This window comes from Nothobranchius furzeri, chromosome 12 (assembly GCF_043380555.1).
Source record: "Nothobranchius furzeri strain GRZ-AD chromosome 12, NfurGRZ-RIMD1, whole genome shotgun sequence".
Taxonomy (NCBI): domain Eukaryota; kingdom Metazoa; phylum Chordata; class Actinopteri; order Cyprinodontiformes; family Nothobranchiidae; genus Nothobranchius; species Nothobranchius furzeri.
Window position 1 is genome coordinate 67,154,116 of NC_091752.1, and position 24,457 is coordinate 67,178,572.

General features: G+C 38.9%; 1 protein-coding gene and 1 long non-coding RNA gene across 2 annotated transcripts in view; both read right to left on the bottom strand.

The window, feature by feature from the left end:
* The window catches only part of LOC107372781 (meiosis inhibitor protein 1), a 134,539-nt gene that overhangs the window by 38,615 nt on the left and 71,467 nt on the right, over window positions 1–24,457 (bottom strand). Inside the window, 1 exon segment of the mRNA XM_070542860.1 lies at window positions 2,891–3,047. Within this exon segment, the coding sequence (XP_070398961.1) occupies window positions 2,891–3,047 (157 nt within the window).
* LOC129153225 (uncharacterized) lies at window positions 13,326–24,018 on the bottom strand. Its single transcript, XR_011515787.1, has 3 exons — window positions 22,925–24,018; window positions 19,641–19,784; window positions 13,326–18,118 (listed from the first exon to the last, which is right to left on the bottom strand). It is a non-coding gene; the product is annotated as an uncharacterized lncRNA (long non-coding RNA).

The window sequence follows — 24,457 nt, forward strand, 5'->3', positions numbered from 1 at the left end:
AGGAGGTGGCCATAGTGGCTGGGGAGCAGTGTTGTTTCTGCTAACGATGATGAATTGATTTAGTTTACGCCCCTTTTTTATGACGAAAACGAGATGCTGGCAAGCTAAAAATTGCTTTTTTTTTTAACTAAAAGATGATGAGACGTGCGGGAGTTTTCCTAACAAGCTGAGACTAAACAAAAACTAGGCCACTTTTACTAGGAAACTCTGCTGTTATGCATTTTAAAATGAAACATCCACAATAAGCATTTCAAGTAGTATTTTTTGGACAGCATTTTATATGAATTAGAAACAAAAGTTTAATCTGCAATTTGCTCTTTAACTCATTCACTGCCAATGACGATTAAAGACGTCATTTGCATTTTTTTACTGTGTGGACGTCGGAATGAGCTCCCGCACCGTGAGAACAAACATCTCAGCTCTAAAGCCGATCGTCAACCGCATACATCACACGTCACGTGACCAGGAAGCAGAAAATCCATGTGCTAAGAGATCATTTTGGGCCACTGCTGCAGAAAAAGTGAGGCGCGAACCGAAAATGCTTCTGCCGATCACAATTCAACAACGGGATTATGAAAGAACGAATGACGCTTGAAACTCGCTGATTCTTCCTGATGTAAGAGGTGAGTCTCCGCTTTGTTTTGGTTGTTTTGGCATTGACATCATCCTAGCGCGCAACGTTCTGTAACTCTTAAAGAAAAACAGTAAAAAGGGTGAGAAACGCCGGCAGCAAAGGGCTTTACCGATCAGGAAACGGCTGGTAGCGAATGAGTTAAGTGTCTTGCCCAAGGACACAACAGAAGAGTTCTCTGTCCGGAGCTGGGATCGAGCCTGCAACCTTTCAATTACTGGACAACCCCTTTAACCTGTTGAGCTACTGCTGCCCCAACAATCATATAGTATAATAATAATAATAATAACAATAATAATAATAATAATAGCAATGAACATTGTTATAAGTCGTGTTCAAAGTAAATCTATATTATTTTTTGCATTTAAGCATGTAGGTTTAGTGGAACCAGTTGACATAACATTTCATTTCTTAGAGTGGAAGGCCTCTTTATCTTTCTCTGAGTGTCACACAGAGTCGGGATCAACAAAAGGACAGAAAGGACTTCTCAGGGACACCAGGAGATTAAAAATGTATTCGAAAACACCTTCAATGGTGAAACCTTTTAGTGATGTTCCAGCACTCCATCCAAAAGTATTACATTAGAAATGATGTTTATACATTTTAAAACATATTTCTTAACTTTAAATTTGTAGAATAAGTTAATCAAAAGTGAGATAGATCCCATTGAACAGCCCGTGTGAAGGTGTAATAGCTTGCCAGCGTTTCTCTGAAACTTTTATTGGCAATAAAAGTGAAGCTGTTTAAAGGTGTAATACAGTTTAGACGCAGAGCAGCACTGCTGCTCACTGGAGACCAGAGCCGAGCAAAGTTTGGTGACATTGTGCTTTTTCTATTGATTCTCCTAATACAGTGCAACCTAGAGAGACGCAGCAGCCACCAAGCTGATAAACGACTTCACTGATCAAAGACTTTTGTCGCAGTGTTAGGGGAACAGTCAACGCTTCTGGATGAAGCAATTCTTGATTCTCTTGCTAAATCATCGTATGTGTAATGGAATGCAATTTGACTGTTTTTTTCCCCATCTTTGCTCAAGACTAGTCTGCATGAGATGGTCTCAAGGTCTCATGCATTCCTTCTAACCTGCTTATTTTCAGCTCAACAGAAGAATGAAGAATGAACTCTTTTCTTTTGATTAATCAAAGAACTCTATTTTAAAAAAAAGCTAATCCATCAAAGTGTTAGTCAATAAATAAGATGTGACCGACCTGTGAAATCAAAATATTAATTACTTTATTATGATCCTATAGAATATAATAAGTAATATGACTTTAAGTGTTCCAACAGGACTCATTTTACATAGCGTTAAAAGACATGACACATTACTTTCACTGATCCAATCAGAATCTTACAGATCTGACGGAGGCGTGGTTTTGATGGTGTTTGGTAATTTTTCATTTGACAATAAACCAAAACATCTGAAGTATAAAACTATGCCACGTCAACTCTAACGCCAGTTCAAAGCGTTCCAGAGAAAGTGACGGAGTGGCCAATCCTGAACTATCCTCTTCAACCAAAAAGAACAACGACAAGCTGGAAAATTTGTTGCTATTCCAATAGCAACAACAGTTCCTTTCAGAATAAAAGCTGAACCATCCAGACCCAGGCTTGGATCTCACCAGACGCCAACAACCTGTCGTGTACCCGGAAGTAACTCAAAGACTGGACTGGTCGGAACCGCTGCTTTTCCTACCGGCTCGGTTCCAGAGAGGGTCAAGCTAAGACCTTGACATTCCGGATCTAAAGGGGACTTCCACGAAGGGTAGGTAGACTGACATGATGGTGTCTCATGTGTTTCTGAACCTCCTAACCAAAACAACACCTTCAGTTCCCGTCAGAACCAATCGCTTCTTCGGATTTGCCGGTTCTGATTTAACATCACACGTCATCCATTCACCGTCTCATCCACTTTAGTTACACCATACATTTAGTTTTAAAGTCAGTCTAGTTTAATTTGTTAGTAATAAAATTCTTAACTTTTAAACTTGACTCTCTCTCTTCTGTTGTCTCTGAGTGAATACGGAGCGGTTTTCTAATCCCTGCAATAAAAAGATCCAATTTTCTGGTTTAAATAACCACACAGATCCGTAAGGTGGATTCCATATTTCCTATGGAATCCCACGCCTTATAGCTCATTAAATAACTGTAATCTAATTCATTACATATGTGTAAAAGTGATTCTCAGCCAAACAGCTTGCCAAGATGTTTATTCATGTAGAAAATGTGATTAAAGCAGGTAACGTCTCTGTGAGCTGTTACCTGTCTCCGTGCTTCAGAGCCAGATAGAGCATTATCACCAGACAGTACTGAGTGGACCTCGGCTCCTGATAATCGCATAACAAAGAGCCCCAGTCTGACAGATGATAACACATGGAGGGAAGGTTGCAGTGCAGAAGATTCTCCACCTCCTCACAATCTGGGGATGAGCAAGCAAAAACATAAAAATTAAATAAAAGGCAGAGAGAAGTCTGAGTAGTAACACTTGTGACAAAGTACTACAATATTTATGAATACAAGGAAGCAAGAAGATTGGAATTAAAGAGCATATTTGTTCACTAATTTTATTTTACGATCAAAGCAAAAAATGCAAAAGAGACAGAAAAATACATTGTGGGAGAAAGGGGGAAGGAGAAAAAAGCATGAAAACGAAGTTAAAAATGCATCACAAAATAGAAGAGAAATAAAAATGAGGAAAAAACTGGCATTGCAGTTCTTTCACCCCTGCGATTTATATTGTTATGCAGTAATTTATAACAGATGACTTGAATAACACTCTAGATTACACTTCATGCTTGAATGCTGAATACAGGGTATCTGCTGGTTTATGGGAGCCAAATGTAAGACTTTTTAACACTTTTTAAGGCCACTTTGACCAAATTCAAGCAACTTTTAAAAATAGCTTTTAATAAGCTATAATATCCTAGCCTGGCAAGCCAGACTAAATAAATGTATTATTTAGTCTGGCCACGCTCCATTGACGGCTGTCGGTTGTGGGGCGGTTGATCTCCGCATTCCACTGGACAATGAATGTGACATACTCTTGTTTCACTCTGTTGCATCATCCCACCCACCAGGCATATAGAGTGCCCTGATTGGCCCACAAAGCGGATAAAGCTCTGTGATTTGTTCACTAAGCAGATAGAGCACTATGATTATGGACCAATCACAGCTCTATGTGTTTGAAACCCCTCTAGAGAGCTGTGATTGGCTAGCCAGAGTCCTGGTAGGAGCTGCTGAGGTTCCAATGGAGCATGCCTAGACCATTCTTTGCAAAGCAAGAATTTGGTCTAGTTCACTAGGCTAATAATTTCCAGTTATTGCCTGGAACCGGTGCTAACCACGTCGCGAACGTGGGATTAACCACCAAGTTACCATTAAACTTGCACTTCCCCATGGCGCAAGCTCCCACAAGCTTAACCAGCTACTGTGCTCATCTAAAAACAGCCCCCTTTCACAACCAACTGAATGTGTACGGTTCTGCTTACGCCAATATCTTACACAAAAAATGCTGAACACCAACTAGAAATTCACGAAATTTTTATAGAAATAAAAGAATCCTGTTTATTAAGACCTTTGTAAACTGTATTTAAAGGGACTTTACGGAGTTTTGAATTTTTATGCTCACGATTGCCCCCTCAGGCCACAAGCGTAACGGCAGCTTCAATAGTAGGCTCGTGCACGAGGCACGCATGCTGTACGTGCACACTCCTTAACGAAAATAACAGCTGAGACAGTCCCTTGTGTGTGTGTGGCCCGGAGGACAGGAGAACGTGCAGCTAATTAATTAAATAATTTGGTTCTGTACCTTTCTCTTCAGCACAGCCGACAAAGGTTTATGATGGGTCAGTCCTCCTGCATGCTCAGATCATTCCCTTCCCTTGCTTGAAAAATTGTTCCAAAATGAAAGTTGAACCCACATCTTTTTTATCTGTGAATTCAATGCCGTTCGGCAAGTCTCAAATAAAAATTTGGGCATCTTACAGTAAAAAAATATACCATTAATGTAAAAAATAAACTCTAAATAAACTATGTCCACATCCAGAATCGAACCCAGGTCTTCTGCATGAGAGTCCGACGGTTTACTAGACGAGCTAAAGCACCAGTGACGTCCTTTGTATCTGTAACGTTTATATGCTTCATGACAGCTGAAACAACGTTCAAAGAACGGTTTGGAGGGCTATGCCTGAGCGTGAACGCGCATGAAGCAGCCTGCTCGACCCGAGCATCTCTCTTTTTCCGTGATTTTACAGAAAAACAGGCAATCACAGTAAAAATGCCAGGGCTCATTCTACAGGACCAGGGCATTGCAGGAGAATGTATGAAGAAGACATTTATTATTTCTATACATGTTTTGGCCGTCAAACTTCCATAATGTCCCTTTAAGGATTATTTGTCATTTTTAAGGATTTTTAAGGCCTTAAATTTGGAAAAGCTAATTTAAGACTTTTTAAGGACCCACGGATACCCTGTGAATGCTAGTCAAGCTCAAGAAGACTATTTCAATTTTTACAGGTCATTTTCTTCTAAAAATACAAACACTTTTTAACTCATTTGACATTTTGACAGATGCCTGGCTTGTTTCTTATCTACTTCCTGATTTAATGAAAATCACTTAAAAATCTAGCTCTGCCAGAGTCCTGACTCATTCTGGGCTTAACCTTATTCAGTTTTCATTTCATTACATTCAGGACTTGTTTCATTCAATTCAATTAAATTAATTCAGTTCAATTCAATTCAAAAATACTTTATTAATCCCAGAGGGAAATTGATTGTGTTGTCCATTCTTGTTGCCAGTATAGCAGCAGAATGAGATTTACTAGAATATAGATAGTATAGATCTCCAGCAGACAGACAGAACTTCAGGACGATGGGCAACAATCACAGCCAACAGTGTTTTTATAAAATCTCAGGAAACAAACACAAAGCTGTTTGCTGAGCGTTAAAGTCTGAAAGAAATTTACACAAATACAATGACTGGGGACTTGTTGAAATGACACGAGAACAATACATGTATCGTTGGCTGTGTCACCCACAAACTGAACAATAAAGTAATAAAACTCATTCCACTTGTGTGGAAGAACAGGCCAGAATCACTCCTGATCAATGCAGACGACATCTCTTCATACAGGAGGCATCTAGAAGCTGTAATCACCCCTATAAGCTTTTCTACAAACTATTAAAGTGGCTCAATGTTTATTAACTGTGTCATTTCACTTTATTTACTATGACTCAACTTGTTTACTTTAACCCTTTAGGCCCTAGGCCTTTTTCTTTCGGCCCTGGCGCCTCCCAATTGGGAGCCTTTGGAGTTTCATGTCCCAAGTGTCAGTGATGGTTTGCATTCCCCGAGCACAGCTACAGCTACAATCACAACAGTTTAGGTTGTAAACAAAGCAATTTTTGGTTTTTGATACATTAAGATAAAATAATAGTTGAACTTTATTTTAGAAGAGCTGCCCTGTGTGAAAGTGCTGACAGGATGGAGGTTGTGAGTTCAAATTCCATTTAGGAAATTTAGTCAACTGTTTTATTTATTCCAGGGGTCCTCAACTACATTTGTTCAAGGTTTTTTTTTCAATGGACACCAGAGAAGGTCAGCTGCTCTTCTAAAATAAAGTTCAAACATCATTGTATCTTAACTTATCATAATTTCAAATGGCCTTGTTTCCCATCTGGGCTGTTTGATTGTGGTTTTAGTTGTGTTTGGAGAACGTGGACAGTTGTAGATGTAGAGGCCCCCAATTGGGGGGCGTTAGGGTTAAACGGGCTAATGTCCTGATTCTTTTGCATGAATTCAATGTTTGGCTTGATAGCAACATCTGGTTGAAACTTTGTGTCAGTGGCCCACTTCCAAATGCCCTTATATATATTGGTATAACTTTCTTACAGTAAAAAACAAAACACAACTCTCTCGCATTGTTAAATTAGGCAGCAAAATTACAGGTTCACCTCAGATCCCACTTTCTGTTCTTCACAAGCGAGCAGTGCACAGGAAGGCTAACCTGATCAGTGCAGACTCATCCCATCCATTGAACCCACATTTTCTGTTACTTCCATCCGGAAGGAGGTACAGAGTTCCATTGGCCAAGAAAGGTGTCTATAAGAAATCATTTGTTCCCACCGCAATTACAATTTTGACTTCTTAAAGTTTTATTTTTTTTACGATGATAACATTTTAATACCTTTCAATTGTCTTTTATATAGTTGTGTGAATGGGATATGGATTGTATTGTAAGGTGAGCCATGTCAAAGGCAAATTTCTGCCTCAATTCGAGGTGGACAATAAAGTTTATCTATCCATCTTGATAAAAATGCTGATGTGTCAAAGACTTATTCTGCCTGCTGCAACTACTTTGGCACAACTGATTACAGATCCATGTAAAAGGTTTCCTAAACTGAGGCAAAAGCTTATTTCCCCACCTGAGTCCTGGTGGACTCCCTCATCTTCTCTTGTGCATTTCTTATTTTCCATGTTGTTACCAGCAACCCACTCCATGTGTGGGGGTGTGGTCTGCGTCAGCTAACAGATTAAAAACTATTGTGATTGGTGAACCATGGCGTGCAGCGTGTGTCAGGTACCCCTAACATTAGATGAGGACACTTTGAGAGCATTTGCCTCCTACACTGCAGCAGAACAATGTTCCTGTTTCCCAGATACATCCCGATGTTGACGCTCAATTTATCGCCCAGATCTAATAAACGTGCCAAAGCCTGACTTTTATCAATCGAACAAAGACTGGAGATGAAAAAGCAAAAATGAGAAGAATTCTGCTGTTGAAACATAAGACACCTCTATGGTCACTTTAAAAGAAAACTAGTTATGAGTAGGAACTAAATCTATACTGAAAAACGATTAAAAAAATTATAACATTAAACATGTCATCACAAAAAGAATGTCAGCAAAAACAGGAGACTGAAAATAAAACAAATCTGTGTTATAAGCAAAGATGATTGTGACAGCTGGAAGAAGCAAACAGAAGTCTAGGTTCACTACATTTAACACACACACACACACACACACACACACACACACACACACACACACACACACACACACACACACACACACACACACACACACATACTTGTTTCTTGTGGAAAATGAGGACTTCTGTCCAGGACATTCATGGTGGGGACACAACTTTGACAGTGAAAAAGAAGCATAATGCTTTATTAGAATTAAAAAAAATAATTTTTCCAACTTTTTCCATAACTAATCCAATGTTATGCAATAAAAATTTTGAAAAAATGGCAACTTAATGTTTTTCTGGTTTTCACTCTGATGGGGACCCAAGCCACTTGCAGTATTTCCTTTCACCAGCAGGTGGCACAGTTTTACACATTAACATGTATTTCCTACAACAGAACAGGTGGATGGATTCAGGGCATATGTAGGGATCCAATAATCAATTGCAATACCTTTTCAAGGCTTTAAAACAAAATAAAGACTGTTGCAATGCAATAATACATGAATAAACTATTGATATGAAGCTATTTTATTAAGTTCTTTTGCAATGGCAGAATCAAGAAACAACCTGGAAAGTAGGCTTTTTCTTGAGTAACGCTAGATATTTTTTGATACTACTTTAACAATATCTGGTTTTCAGTAATGGTACTTCAACAATTAAAAAAAATAAAATTTAAGCTTAATTTTAAGGTAGTACTTTTTTTTTAATAAACAAAGCAAAACTCAGAAAACCCACAGAAAGCTTGTGTGGCTGTTTTCAGTCAAAGGCTGCAGCCACGGTTTAAAATCTTCAACTTGTGGCCAAGAATCAGTAAATGTATCGATTCCCATTTACAGTAGTACTGCATCGCTTCAATGTATTTCTTCATGAAAGAGCTGGATATGTTGTGATGAGGAAGGCACGCCTATAGTGATAGTGCTTAAAGTCACATGGAACAGCAACTCGAACAAACAGCTAGCATAAAAGAACTGAAAATGATTAGTTCATGTGCATCTACTTGACAAGCTTATAATAAAAACATGTTACTAACCAAATTTAAGACTTTATAAATTGAATTTAAGACCTTAATGCTCTTAATTTTCCTCAAATCAATTGATCAACTTTTAATACTTTTCAAGACCCTGCGGATACCCTGGGATTAATGGATGAATGAAAGTGAGGGAGATTGGATGGATGGATGGATGGATGGATGCTTTGACAAACTGATGGATGGGTGGACTGAAGGTTGGTTAGACAGGTGGACAGACAGTTGGACAAACAGCGGAACAGACTGCTTATAATACCGGAGATTTTTAATGCTGTCAAATAAAATCCGATAGAGCTTTTTTTAGGCAGATATCGGAGAAATATCCGATGTCAATATTGGATCGGGACATCCCTAAATATAACAGTTTCGGATGATGGCCGCTGATCACAGTAACAGAATTCAGCATGATGTACATTATGTGCAGAATTGAGGCAAGACACGTAAAAAACTAATAGTAAACAATTTGGAATAGTATTTTAAAACAGAGACCTGGGCTTTTACTTCTAGATAAACTGCTCCCAATATCATATAAGCAGAATGCTGTGACTGAATGCAGGATTCTTGCAGTTTTAAGCAAGTTAGATTTAGGACCTTTTAAAGACCATTTTAGACTGCTGTGAACAAAATTTAATATCAACATGACATTAATAGAAAGTTAAATGATTCCAATGTTTGATGCTGCTGATGTCACAACTACTGTTATATGAGATGTTTTGTAATCATATGGAAATTCCAAAGCACCTCTGATTTTGATAGGTTACTGGATAAAAATGTAGCCAAATGGAGCTCACTACATGCTGCGGTTATGCACTGGAGACCAGAGGGACCGGATACCGAGGAAGACAAAGAAGTGTGGGGTGGTGACCAAAACTGGATGATAGCTTGAACCCGCTAAATGCTTTTTGTGGCCAACTGTGTTTCTCTACCATATAGCCCTTTCCCACTAAGCTCAGCTCGGCCCCAAATTGTGCAGATCCAGCCCTGTACAGAGCTTTTAAACTATCCTTCTGCCGAGCAGAGCAGACCGTATTTTCAGATCGAGGGAAACGTGGAGTCATTTGGACCAAGGTGGTCCACCATGTCACCTATGGACTGACACCAACGCTAACAGAAGTAGGAAACCAGTTAACCCAAAACCGCATTAATCCATAACACCAGTGATTGTCCAAACCAACTGTGAAACCAATGTGGTTCAAAACACACTTCCCGGTGTTTTAACAACGAGCCACCTACTGGACTCAGCACTTTCTAATTTGCTGGCTGTACACAAACTACAAATGCCACATACTGACAATTCAAATCCTGCACTTGTGAATAGCCTGTAAATATTGCAACATCAGCCCAAACACTACGGCAGCCCTACGTTGATAACACGTAGGGCTGCTAGATCATGGCAAAAATGTTAATCATGATTATTTTGATTGAAACTGAGATCTTGACTATTTAACACAATTTTAATTAATGCTGATGATGACCTAAATTTATTGAACATTAATAGTGGCCTTTAAACTCCATTTAATGATTTTTGCCTTTATAAAAGAGAATCTTCTCTCTTATGAGTTAAATAAAGTTGTGCTTTGTCTTGGAAAAAATAAAGGGCAAATATTGATAAATAGTGATACTGATAAACAGCAACAGAAAGATAAAAGTACATCCATTTGCAATGAGATAGCATATACTACTGTTTGACCCAAAGGGTTGTTCATTATGTTTAAGTATGGGGAGCCTAAGCCCCACCCTTCTACTTCCAGTCATTTGTTCCCATGGACAAAAAAATAATGGATGAGAGTCAATGGAACAATACGTTATTTTCTGATTCTGTTGGAAATGTCCCCTGGATGTAATATTTGATGTTCATGGAATTTAAAGACAAGTTTTGACACATTTGAGAGAATATGTATATATCTTTCCACCTAAGCACGGGTAGCATCAGTCAGACAGAGGCAACTTCAAGCTGCAAGATCCATTTTCAGTTTAACTTTATGACAACAGCTACCTACTGCAGCAGCAGGGCTGGAGCAGACGGCAGCCTCGCTGCTCCATGGAAAGAGCCGACTGACCATACAGAACGAATGAAGCTAACCGCTGTAAATCTGTGCTTCACAGCGATCTCTGAGTCTCAGATAATCACTAACACAGGTGGCTAGAGTTGTCGCTAGGTACTTGAAACATGTTAACAAAAAAAAAAAAAAGAAAAATCGCTAATTTTGCTTCTAATAATTGTTCCCAACCCATATGGTAATCTCAATTTAAAATCAATTAATCACCCACCCCTACCTCGAAGGAAGACAGAAAGCGTTTCAGTGTGTTTTCTACGGCCAACGCTTCCCGGCTACCTGGATGTTTTTAAGGCCTTAAATCTAGAGAAATTTATTTTAAACTTAAGACCCCACAGGAAATCTGTGAATGGATGCCCAAATAAAAAGAGTTAAGTATGTAAAGAGTAGGGCTGGGCGATATGACGATTTTAGACCGTTTTACGATCTACACATCTGACGGTCTGTCATTTTTGAGAGACCGTTTTTATCACGATTCACAGCTCTGCTGTTGAATTTCTGCCTCAGAATGAAAAGGAACTTACCTCAGGCGAATGACACGCCTTTGTTTGACCCTTAACCAATTAGAGTGAGTCATAGTAATATATTAGTGCCCCGCTTGTTTTCATTTGTGTGTGAACAAACATGGCTTCGCCACGGCTGAGCGACACGTTCCGAAGAGGAACGCAGGGTTTCCTTAGCGCGCGGCTCTAACAACTTAGTGACGTGACATGTCTCGGAGAAAGCGTAAAAACACGTTGGACGCTTCTTCTGAAGCAGGAAAATAACACTTCTTAAGCAGAGCACGACGTCGCCTCGGCTCGTTCACCTTCTGCCGAGCCGGTGTCGGTACCGGACTGAGCTCGGTCACTGGGTCGCTGGAGCTGCCCCGTGACTGCCTGATGGAAAACCAGCGGGTTTCATCAGACTCGTAGTTTCTTGTTTTTGTTGGGGACCCCCTGTAATTTACCGCTCCCTCCTGCAGTCTTCCCCTATTACAATTTAAAATGATTCTGTAAATTCCGTGTATCAATAGAAACAATCTCTGCCTCTGCCAGCTGCAGTAAATGTAGTTTCCAAATAATAAGAGGTGCATTCATCTGTGTATCTCCTTTGATCCGCATTAGTGATATTTTCAGCACCAGAACAGTGAAGCAAAGAAAGATTCCTGAGTTTGTTAGTAATTTTATTTATTAGGTGCATCTAACCTGTTCTATTTTTCTCTGAAATGAGATCAAATCAGTGCTTCTATGGGTTGTCTCCAATCTGCACTGGAAAATTTTACTTTATTTAGAGACTTGTTGCAGAAAATATTCAGAATGCACAGTTTTTTGCTACCACAAGCAATCTCTGGTCCAGCCGCACATCAGAGCCGTATTTGAGCTTAACTATCCACTACATGAGCAACTGGGAGCTACATAGTATTTTTAACAAGTTAATGTTTGCACAATACGTTTGCAATTGACATGTTTGCACTTTAAATATGTTTACGATTTTAATTTATGTTAAGTTACTTGAAAAACGAGAAAAACTGATTTTTGTAATTGTTTCTCTCAGGGCTTTTATCATCTCTGGTGTGAGTTTAAAATATAAGCGTGTTAGCACTGTGCTGATTATCCCTAATATGAATAAATGTTTATTTATTCAATGTTTCTCTTCTTTAATACGCAATTGAAGTTATGCTATTCATGGATAAAAAATCGTGATAAAATCGAAATCGTGATAAAATATTGGAAAAATCGTGATATTCTATTGTTGCCATATCGCCCAGCCCTAGTAAAGAGTGATGGATGGGGTGATGATTACAGGAAAAAACTTGTTTAATGTGTTCCTGAGTCACAGCAAGTGAAGATCTCATACAATTCAGTAAAAGTTTGACATAGGCCTGGACAATGAAACAATAATGATATGTATAGCAATATAACCTATTTTCAATAGTAAAATGAGACTATCGCAATATAGTTCTTCCCTCCTTTTTTCATAGCCAACTGAATTAAACTATTTAAAAAAACTATACAAGGACAGATTGGGATAATTTGCTTTTAGTTCTTATCTTATTCATTTGATATTGACGAAAGGTTTGTCAATTTTATGTCTATTCTCCTGTAAAACTTACTGTACACTGAGATTTATTTTTAGAATTGATATTTTGTTTCTAAGTGGAGTTGACCAAGCAGTTAAGTCATTTTTGTGTTCTCTTTGTAAACTAGAACGCTTTAGTCCTGACTTTAGTTTTTAATATGAACCTTTTTTATTTTAGTCATCTGAAACAGATCTGTTATGTTCCCTCAGTACGACTGTTTTGCTGAACCTTTGACAGGAAACTAAATATTTAAATCAAAACAAATTTCTGATGATTTCACATATTACTTAAAAGCAACGGCACATTTAAATTTTACATATAGAGTAGTTTGACTTATATCGTGATATATATATATATATATATATATATATATATATATATATCACCTGAAAGGAAAAAAGATGTATCGTGATATGACAAGTCTTATATCTCCCAGCTCTAGTTTGACAAAAGACAAATCTTGAGTTAAAAGGATAGGGGCTGGACTTTTCAGTTCTTAAGAAGTCTCTTGGAAGAAAGACGAAACATTTTCAAGACAAGAAGTCCAGTTACTTTCTTTTCAATTCATAATTATGTCCTTACTGATTGAGAATAGGGTTGTCACAGTAACCGGTGTAGCGGTAAACCCTGGTAAAAAAGTTGACAATAATAATGATTGTCTTGTTTTTAAAAAAATGTATTATCTCGGTGGATTACCATGGCTGCGGTGTAGGCGCGGTGACCCTTACCAGCCACCGTATCGTCTGCTGAAGTTGCCGGTGGCACATGCGCACTTTGTTATTTACAACCAAAACTTTCTTGAAGCTAAAGCTGAAATAATGGCCAAAGGAGGAGACGGCAGCGCTCAGGACATTTATTATCCCTCAAATAAGACAAAGTGGGAAGTATGGGCATTTTTTGGATATTTGAAGAATGCCGAGGGACAGTTGATAGAAGACGGCTATCCTGTTTGCAGCACGTGCAGGAAAAAGTGTCTGTGAAAGACAGCAACGCTTCAAATCTCATGACACATCTGCGTGACCATCACCCACCACTCTACAATCAATGCAAGGCAAGTTAACGTTGTAGCTAAAATGTGTGATCCGAGGATTTGGGTTGAGGGAGAATGCAACGAGTCACCATATAAAGCAGCCGCAGTGCACGCTATCTACATTTAAACCATGTCGCGGACACCCCCATATTGAAATTACACTATGCCTTACGGGGTTCCCAGGGGCAGATAAGAGTTGGTCTCTTTCCAAGAATAATTATGAATTTAACAATTCAAGAGACTCATTCCCCCTAGCTCTCCAGCTTGTCACTCGGTGGTTTTGCTACAGGCTCTGATCCTGCTACCACACCATGCTCTGCTCCAGCTACAGGCTCTGCTCCTGCTACCAGAACAGGCTCTGCTCCTGCTACCACACCAGGCTCTGCTCCAGCAACAGGCTCTGCTCCTGCTACCAGTTCAGGCCCGGCTACAGGCTCTGCTCCTGCTACCAGAACAGGCTCTGCTCCTGCTACTACACCAGACTCTGCTCCAGCAACAGGCTCTACTCCTGCTACCAGACCAGGCTCTGCTCCTGCTACCAGACCAGGCCCGGCTACAAGCTCAGCTCCTGCTACCAGACTAGGCCCTGCTCCAACCACCAGGCCAGGCCCGGCCTCCGGGCTGTGCACCGATCTCTGGGAGTCTACCGCTGGTGCATCTTGGTAAAGCATCAGGATAATAACGAAAGGGTGTGCTCCATAAAGAATTTAATAGCTCTTAAGCCTAACCCTAACCCTCATCTCATGTCTCATTCACACTAAGATTCATCCATTCACTTAGAATTTAGAGTTAATCTTGTTTAAAATTGTTTAGAAATAAATCTTAAATTTTAAAGGTGACTCGCTCTTCTGTTGTCTCTCAGTTAATACGAATGTGTTACATAGTCCCTGCAATAAAAAGTTCCAATCTTCTGGTTAAAAGTACCCAAAGATCCATAAGATTGATTTCATATTTACTATGGAATCTTACGTCTTATTAGGGCTGGGCGATATGACGATTTTAGACCGTTTTACGATCTACACATATGACGGTCTGTCATTTTTGAGAGACCTTTTTATCACGATTCACAGCTCTGCTGTTGAATTTCTGCCTCTGAATGAAAATGGAACTTACCTCAGGCGAATGACACGCCTTTGTTTGACCCTTAACCAATTAGACTGAGTCATAGTAATATATTAGTGCCCCGCTTGTTTTCACCTGTGTGTGAACAAACATGGCTTCGGCCGCGGCTGAGCGACAACGAGGTTTTCGTTCCGAAGAGGAACGCAGGGTTTCCTTAGCGCACGGCGCTAACAACTTAGCGATGTGACATGTCTCGGAGAAAGCGTAAAAACATGTTGGACGCTTCTTCTGAAGTAGGAAAATAACACTTCTTCTTAAGCAGAGCACGACATCGCCTCGGCTCGTTCACCCTCTGCCGAGCCGGACTGAGATCGCCTTGGCCACTGGGTCGTTGGAGCTGCCCCGTGACTGCCTGATGGAAAACCAGCGGGTTTTATCAGACTCGTAGTTTCTTGTTTTTGCTGGGGACACACCGTATTTTACCGCTCCCTCCTTCAGTCTTCCCCTATTACAATTTAAAATGATTCTGTAAATTCCGTGTATCAATAGAAACAATCTCTGCCTCTGCCAGCTGCAGTAAATGTAGTTTCCAAATAATAAGAGGTGCATTCATCTGTATATCTACTTTGATCCGCATTAGTGATATTTTCAGCACCAGAACAGTGAAGCAAAGAAACATTCTTGAGTTTGTTAGTAATTTTATTTATTAGGTGCATCTAACCTGTTCTATTTTTCTCTGAAATGAGATCAAATCAGTGCTTCTATGGGTTGTCTCCAATCTGCACTGGAAAATTTTACTTTACTTAGACTTGTTGCAGAAAATATTCAGAATGCGCAGTTTTTTGCTACCACAAGCGATCTCTGGTCCAGCCGCACATCAGAGCCGTATTTGAGCTTAACTATCCACTACATGAGCAACTGGGAGCTACATAGTATTTTTAACAAGTTAATGTTTGCACAATACGTTTGCAATTGACATGTTTGCACTTTAAATATGTTTACGATTTTAATTTATGTTAAGTTACTTGAAAAACGAGAAAAACTGATTTTTGTAATTGTTTCTCTCAGGGCTTTTATCATCTCTGGTGTGAGTTTAAAATATAAGCGTGTTAGCACTGTGCTGATTATCCCTAATATGAATAAATGTTTATTTATTCAATGTTTCTCTTCTTTAATATGCAATTGAAGTTATACTATCCATGGATAAAAAATCGTGATAAAATCGAAATCGTGATAAAATATTGGAAAAATCGTGATATTCTATTTTTGCCATATCGCCCAGCCCTACGTCTTATGGTTCATTAAATAAATGTAAATTAACCCTTTACAATATACTAGTTAGCTGTATATACAGAGCCCTAGGATCGGATATGGATTAGTTTAAAACCTGTATAGAGAAAAAGTACACAAAAATTGGCCAAAAGGATATTTTCATCTGTGGGGACTTTAACATTGATCTCACGAAGTCAAAACTGCATAAACATACTGAAGATTTCTTAGACATGATGTATAGCTTATCCCTGTTCCAGAAGATCACACGACCAACAAGAATTACGGCACAATGTGCAACCTTGATTGACAATATTTTTACAATTTGTGTTGAAAAAAATATTGCAGGTGGCATACTAATAAATTATATTAGTGACCACTGACCTATATATGTATATTTTGACATCAGCAATGGAATTAAAGAAAGTAGGTGTCAAAGAAAATCAGGGAAATAGATATATAAGAGATTACGAACAGACGATTTAATTGCTGCATTTAAAGGGGAATTGATGTCCCAAGACTGGGATGTAGTCTATAGGGAAGATGACGTTGATATGGCATATAGTAAATTTATTGACATATTTAAGACACTTTACAATAAGAATTGTCCAGTCAAGGTCATTAATGGAAGTCATAAGTATAAAAATCTCCCATGGCTAACTAAAGGATTCCAAAATGCTTGTAAAAAGAAAAACAAGTCTTTATAGGAATTTTATTAAACTTTGAACTAAGGAAGCTGAAATCAGATATAAAGTTTACAAAAGTAAATTAACTGAAATAATAAGAACCAGTATAAAAATATACTACAGAAAACTCCTAAATGAAAATAAGAATAACTTAAAAGGTGTTTGAGATATACCGTACTAAACAAATTAAGTAATGTTGGGAAAAAGAAAATGGTATACCCTGAATACTTTACTGATAATCAAAGTGATATTTATGATAAAATAAAAGTAGTTAATAGAATGAATGAATATTTTGTGAATGTAGGCCCAGAGCTAGCAGCAAATATACCAAGCCAAAAAAGACAGACAATAAGTGAACCACTGATAAAAAAAATTAAAAAAAAACCTACCCTGACTCAATCTTCCTCTCAGCAGTGGATGAGTTGGAAGTTAAATCAGTTGTTGATAAATGTAACAACAAAGTCTCCACTGATTGTGACGGTATTGATATGGTGTTGTTTAAAAGAGTTATTGATGTTATTCTAAAACATTAACTTTTATATTTAACTTATCCTTCCAAACTGGTTTATTTCCTCAGAAAATGAAAGAAGCTAAAGTAATACCAATTTTTAAGCATGGGAATAAACATCTATTTAACAACTACAGGCCAGTATCACTTCTTCCTCAATTTTCAAAAATCCTGGAAAAACTATTTAATATCAGACTAGAAAACGTTTTAAATAAACACGAAATACTAGACCATAGTCAGTACGGATTCAGAGAAAAGAGGACAACAGCACTTGCAATAATGGAAGCAACCGATGGAATAATTAATACATTAGATAAAGGTAAATATGCTATTGGAGAATCTGATTAGAAGGCTACTTGAGTACTGAGTATCATCTGATCTAATATTTTTAAAATGATGACATCCAACAGACAAAAAATAAAAAGTTATGGGCAACTATTGGTATTTTAAAGACTAAAGGGGAAAAATGTAAACAAATAAACAACATAATTACAAAATAACAAATTTTAGGCAACATATAGACACAAACTGAGGACAATATTTTCCTGATATACAGGGTTTATTTAGTTGTCTGAAAATGTAACATGTTTAAAAAAAATACTGCGATAATACCGAAAACCGTGATAATTTTGGTCACAATAACCGTGAGGTTCAATTTTCACACCGTGACAACCCTAATTGAGATTATACATTAACATTTGAAGACAAACTTACAATTACACTTTGGGTTCTTGTGAGCATAGGAACGCTGTCATCTTGGATCACATCAGGTGGAGTTTCATTAAAGGTGATGGTATCTTCACTTTCAGATGATGACCCTAATTTTGTGAAGAAAAAAGAAGAATGATGTGAAGTGGTTAGCAATAACTTTTGGAATGTCTATTCCAGTGGAACTCTGTAAATCAAAACAAACCAAACATTTTTGACTAACAAAATATAGTAGGCATCCCATTCAAGGCTAACTTACTACAGTTACATTTATTAAAAATGCATGTAATAACTGAGTTGGGATGGAAACAAATATTAAACCTCAGTACGACAGTAGCAGCAAGGCAAGTATGGTTTGGCGCAGTGCTTAATTTGAGCCGGATCTTGCCAGAACAAGATCCGGGAACTGTCTTATTTTGAAAGGACCGTTTGAGCAACGGTCTGCTAGGATCCGGCAACTCACACGACCAACTTGTGCTATACACAGGGTTCGAATTACTGGTGAGCTAAAGGGATCTCAGCTCACCCCAAAGGATGGCTCCCCTGGCAGCCCTCTGCTTTCACACCCTGTACGGAAGCCCAAAACGATCCTGGTTCTACTTATATTACATTATTCATGTGGACTCTCCGGGGATTATTTAGAGCTGAGAGGCGCAGAGCTCGTACGCGCTCCAGACAGATGTGTCCTGAGCACGGTCACAGTAACATTCTCAAAGTTTCGCCACCCCAAAAACAAAGTTAACATGTGATCGTTCATGTCGGCTCATATCCTTTAATTATTTCTGTCTTTTATTTGTGTCTGATGCGTTTCGCTGCTGCGGAGCGGAGTGCATCACCAGTTTTCTCCTCCGCTGACGCACCTTACCGGTGCGGCCGGTGCGCACTCTGCTATTTTTGCGGTCCGTAGATCTTTTTAAACTACAGTTAATTTATGAGGTGAAAAACATGAAGACATGTAGCAGTTTTTCATTAGGATTGAGAGGAGATGCAGGAAGATAACAGAGACAGGACAGAAAAATAGTCAAATAAAAACAAGTTCATTTTTGTACCTGGTGGTTGCAACAAACAGACACAATTGCAAATAATCAGAAGTGAGGAACAGAAAATGAAATTATTCTTTCAATGTTTAGAGCAGCAGGAACTCTGAGGCTGCAGGAACACCAGAGAGATTGCGGCTGCTGCGCAAGAAGAGGAGGGCTGAAGCAGGGGAACAGTAATGATTCAAAAACTACTGTTGTTGAAAGAAATGTGTTTTAACTTGAAAATGTGGGCGCAATTTTTAATTGTCAAAAACTCCAGTGAATCAACCGGAACAACCCCCCACCCCCACCCTGTGCGTGCTACCACATCTATTTTGCCTTTAGTGAAGTTTGGTGTGACGTCACTTTTTACGTTCCGGGAACGTTTCATTTCCGAATTAAGCACTGGTTTGGTGCCAGGTCAACTTGCAAAAAATCTTATCTATTTTACCACCCTCCAGTCCAACTAAAGAGCTACACCAAAACCTTCACTTAGATATTTTTTGTTACAGGCAGAAACAACATTCGAAACCCATCTTAAAACTCTACTCTGCTGGATTGTTATTTTAAATTGTTTTATTGCGACGTTATCTAGCCGTCAAATAGCACCAACCTTCATGTTCAGTTGATGATGCAACATTAATGTTCTGTCCTGCTCCTCCTTTGTCTGCATTGCATAAGCCTTCTCAAAACTGCGCTCACATTTGCCATGATGAGCTGTCAGTTTCTTCAAACGCTGAATGTGATGACTGTCTTCCTGGAAAAGAAAAGACAAAGACCTAACTGTTTCACCTTTTAAAAAACAAGCGTTTAAACATTTTACTAAGAGCTTATATTAGAACTTGGTTCCAGGTTCAGTCAACTTAATTCAGTTTATTTCTCCAGTGCTTATTCACAGCAAACGCCATCTCAAGGCACTTTACAGGACAGACATTTCTATTTATTTGCTCAGTTCTAAAGTTTTCTATCCCAGACAACTGTTTAATTGCCCAGCAGTTGTGACCCTGACATGCGGATTCAGCCCAAGCAATCCCTCTCACTAAAAAGCATGAAGCAACAGTGGAGAGGGAAAAACTCCCTTTTAACAGGAAGAAACCTCCACCAGAACCATGCTCCGTACCAGCAGTCATCTGCCGAGACCGTCTGATGGTTGGAGGAGACAGAGCAGAGACACAGAAAGAATAACAGAACTGATGCAGGAGCAAAAGTTCACAAGTTGACAGGGAGAACATTCAACCACTGGAGCACCAGCCCAGTGAAGGCCCTCGTTCATTGAGGCATCCCGCTGAGCAGAGCACCAGATCAGGTTAGCAGTTGTAATAACAGCAAATAATGCAATTAAGGAATTGTAAAAGGGAATAAAACGAGTCAGTGTCTTCCAGTAGCATAGCCTAAAGCAGAAGCTATTAACAGTAATCTGTCTACCTGTAAGCTTTGTCAAAGAAGAAGATTTTCAGCCTACTTTTCAAGACAGACATGTTGTCTGCTTCACGAACCAGTCCTGGGAGCTGGTTCCATAGGAGAGGAGCCTGGTAGCTGAAAGATCTGCCACCCATTCTACTTTTAGAAATCCTAGGAACTACCAGTAAACCTGCAGTCTGAGAGCTAAGGGCACTGTTAAATTGAAAATGGCAGAAAGTCATACCATCTCAGCACACTTGAATCACAATTAGGACAGAAGTATAACCCCATATAACCTAGTTGCCTGCTGAGGAGGCAATTTAGCATATAATTCAGGTGTGTTGAAACTGGAACACAAACTTTGCAGAACACCGACCCTCGTGGATTGGAGTTTGACACCCCTGTCCTATCTGAACCATGTTAATAGCAATCCATGTTTAGGCTTAATCCCATGTGACATCCTTACCCCTTTGTGTAAGCCCTTAATACTTAAACTTATGATTGGCAGAAGTGTAATTTCAATCTCATCAGAACCAGCTTGAGGAAGAAAAAAAGACAGATGAGAATAAACACCAGTAGGAGTTTCAGTTAATTGCTAATGTTTATACTGTATGCAAAACACTTATTCTAATTATTTATTTAGGAATGGAGTCATAAAGAATTGATAGCAAATATTATGTAAAACTGAGAAAGCTTTGAGGTCCTCAAGGAGTAGTTAAAGGGCTATACAAATGCTGGCCATCTACCATTTTCAAATAAATTTCGAGAGACAGCAGGCTCAAATCGTGTCAGTGGCAGCCAGTCACGGACAGCCACGAGATTTCTGGAAGCCAGCCGCGGACAGCCACGAGCTTCCCAACCACCAGTTGCTGCAGCCACGAGATTTCAGCAGTCAGCCACGAGATTTCCGGCAGCCAGTCGCGGCAGCCACGAGATTTCCAGCAGCCAGCCGCGGCAGCCACGAGGTTTCCAATTCCAACGAGACCTAAAGCCTAATTCAAGCTTCCCCCTCTGCATCAGTGCGGAGACACGCAACACCATTATCCGTCCTTGCGTAGGGCCCCTGGCAGGCACGCAAGTACGTACGGAGTTGACCCCACTATTATAAACATCCATCCGTCAAGACGGAGAGCGCAAGCTTGTGATTGGTCAGGGCACTGCTGTCGCTCACTACTACATAAATAAAAATGGAGTATTTGTCTCTGCTGCTGAATTATTTCAAAGAATCTAATGTGATTACTTATTTTGTTACTATTCCTTATGGCAATGTAAAAAAATCAGAAATATTGGAAAACTTTCAATTCTCAAATTTCATTTTATCTTAATAGCAGATGTGGGTTTTTATTTTTTATTTTGGTTTATATTTTTTTTCTTATGTATTTCAGTTTTAATTTGTTAATTTCACTCCAATTATTTTATTAGTTTTTGAATGTTCTTTATAGATTATGACTTTTTTGAATTTGCTTGTACAACTTTTGTTTGTTCAATAAAGTTATTTTAAAAAATCATGGCAATGTTATTATATCATGATACAGACAAATTATAATCATGCCAACTGTAAAGTTATTTTACTGCAAAGCTTTTCACCTGCAGTGAAAACCCAGAAATCATATGTAAAACACTGAAACCTAGAGGTTACAACAACAGCTCAGAATTATATTATTTTCACTGGCACTGCACTGATTGATTTTTTTGTCTCTCTTATGTGGTTATGTTGCCTAAACGTCTGACTTTAAATTCAATATCAGTCTTTCGGATTTAATTACGTTAAAAAAAACGAGGCTGCCACGGGACTTAAAGTAGAAACTCTGGGAAAAATATATAAATCAACCCATTGCAAGTGGCAATTGTTGCTAAAAAAATTCTCGCTTCGTTGCAATTCTCGTGGCTCTCCATGGCTGGCTGCTGGAAATCTTGTGGCTGTTGCTGGAAATCCCGTGGCTGCCGCGACTGGCTGCTGAAAACCCCGTGGCTGTTGCTGGAAAACTTGTGGCTGTATGTGGCTGTTACCGGAAATATCATGGCTGCCGTGGCTGACAGCCAAAAATTTAGTGGCTATTGCTGGAAAACTCGTGGCCGTCCGTGGCTGTTACCGGAAATATCATGGCTGCTGCGACTGGCTGCCGGAAATCCCGTGCCTGTTGCTGGAAAACCCGTGGCTGGCCATGGCCATTGCTGTTGCTGAAAATCCCGTGGCTGTCTGCTGGAAATCTCGTGGCTGCTGTGACTGTCCGTGACAGGCTGCCACCACCATGATTTGAGCTCAGCCCTGCTGTAATTTTCTCAAAAATTCAAGGCATTTGTAGGGAAAGTCAGCATAAACCTGCTTATAGCTTAAGTAACCTACACAACACAGTACTTTATTTTTACTGACCTGTTACTTAAATATTCAAGCAAAATTCATTGCCCCACAAATTTGGATAAATTGCTTTGATTGGTTATCTTGACTAATTTGTGGGTCAGCAAACATTTATTTAAATTGGATGTTGCACTTACAAGTGAGGAGTAGGTTGGGAGGCCATCCGGGGTTCAATATTTTGCTTGGAGAAACTTCAGTATCTGACCTGGGAGACACAGACTCATCCAAGTAGGCACGCTGCACTTCATGAGCCACAGCTCTCCCTGTTATACATTTAGTGTTAGTGTTAAGACAATTCTAACTTAATTTCCATTTGGATGCATGCTTTTCCTTTCATACCTTCACATTTAGATTCGTCATCAGATCCGGAACTCTGCTCACTCTCCTGTCAGTTACACAAAATATCAATCAGTAATCTGTTATAATGTAAAAAAGAATTCAAATAATTGTTTTTATGGCTTCATTTCCAGTGTTGCAGTTCTAAATACAGTTTTGAAAAAAATTTTTTTTACTCAAACGCAGATCAAAATTTAATCATAGCCTACTCCTGAGTTGAGCTTGGAGCACACAAGATATGTACATATGTAGATGTTTCACAAGTGATTAACACCAATGTATTGAAATTTAAATTAACACATAACATATTATGAAATAAACCAAAAAAATTGTGTGACAATAGAATTGTGAAAAACTTAAATAATGTAAAAAATAATTCCAATTAGTTTGAAATGTTTTACATTAAACTTTTATCTATTTCATGTTTTAGTTATTCAAAATTGAACACTTCAGTGTTCCACACAAAAGAAGTTCAGTTTGCTGCATATTATGTTGCATTACCACTGCATGCTTCATCTGGGGCAAAGCACCGCAGAGACGCAGCTGCACTTTAACCTCACAGACTTTACATAGAATCTGGTTGCTCCTGCCACTTTGGGCAGTGTGAATGCAGCATTTAGGAAATTAAGCAAAAACAGTATTTTTTAAACATGGAATAATTTTTATGAAGTTCAACATTTTAGATAATAAACAACATCAGATATACTAAGTAATTAAATTAAAAACTTTAGTAAGACAACACAGCCAGTTACCCACACAAATAACACAGCCAGTTACCCACAATACAAATATTCTTACTACGAGTTGTTTTAAGGCAACATATGATTAACTAGCAGCTTAATATAAGTAAAACTTACCATTTTACTTGGTTCTCCACCGCATGTCTACTCTTCGTGAGGCACAGTGTGGGTCTGCCACTGCTACCGCTCTGCAGTTGTTCATGTTGAAAGGGAGCGCTCGATCTAAACTCGAGCGCACACCAGCGTGGCAGTCTCACTTAAATTCTTTTTCACATACCTTTTTGATTGTGCAGGAAGAAACCTAATCATTATTGTAGGTGAAACTAATTAGGGAGACTCCTGTTGACAGACAGATGCTCCTGTAATGGTTTTATAGCTTTATGTGTTCATGGAAGCCTGGCCAATACTGAAGGGGTGGATAAATTCAACGCCTCCTTTTCATTAGCCAGCAGTTAGCTAACAGCATGCTTTCACATGTGCAAGCAGAGTGGGGGATGGGCATGGTTATAGTGGGGACCTAAAATGTCCGGATCTGTGTTAAATGTATGAGCTTTGCAACCCAAAGCACCTCCAAATTTAATATTTCATAGCCAT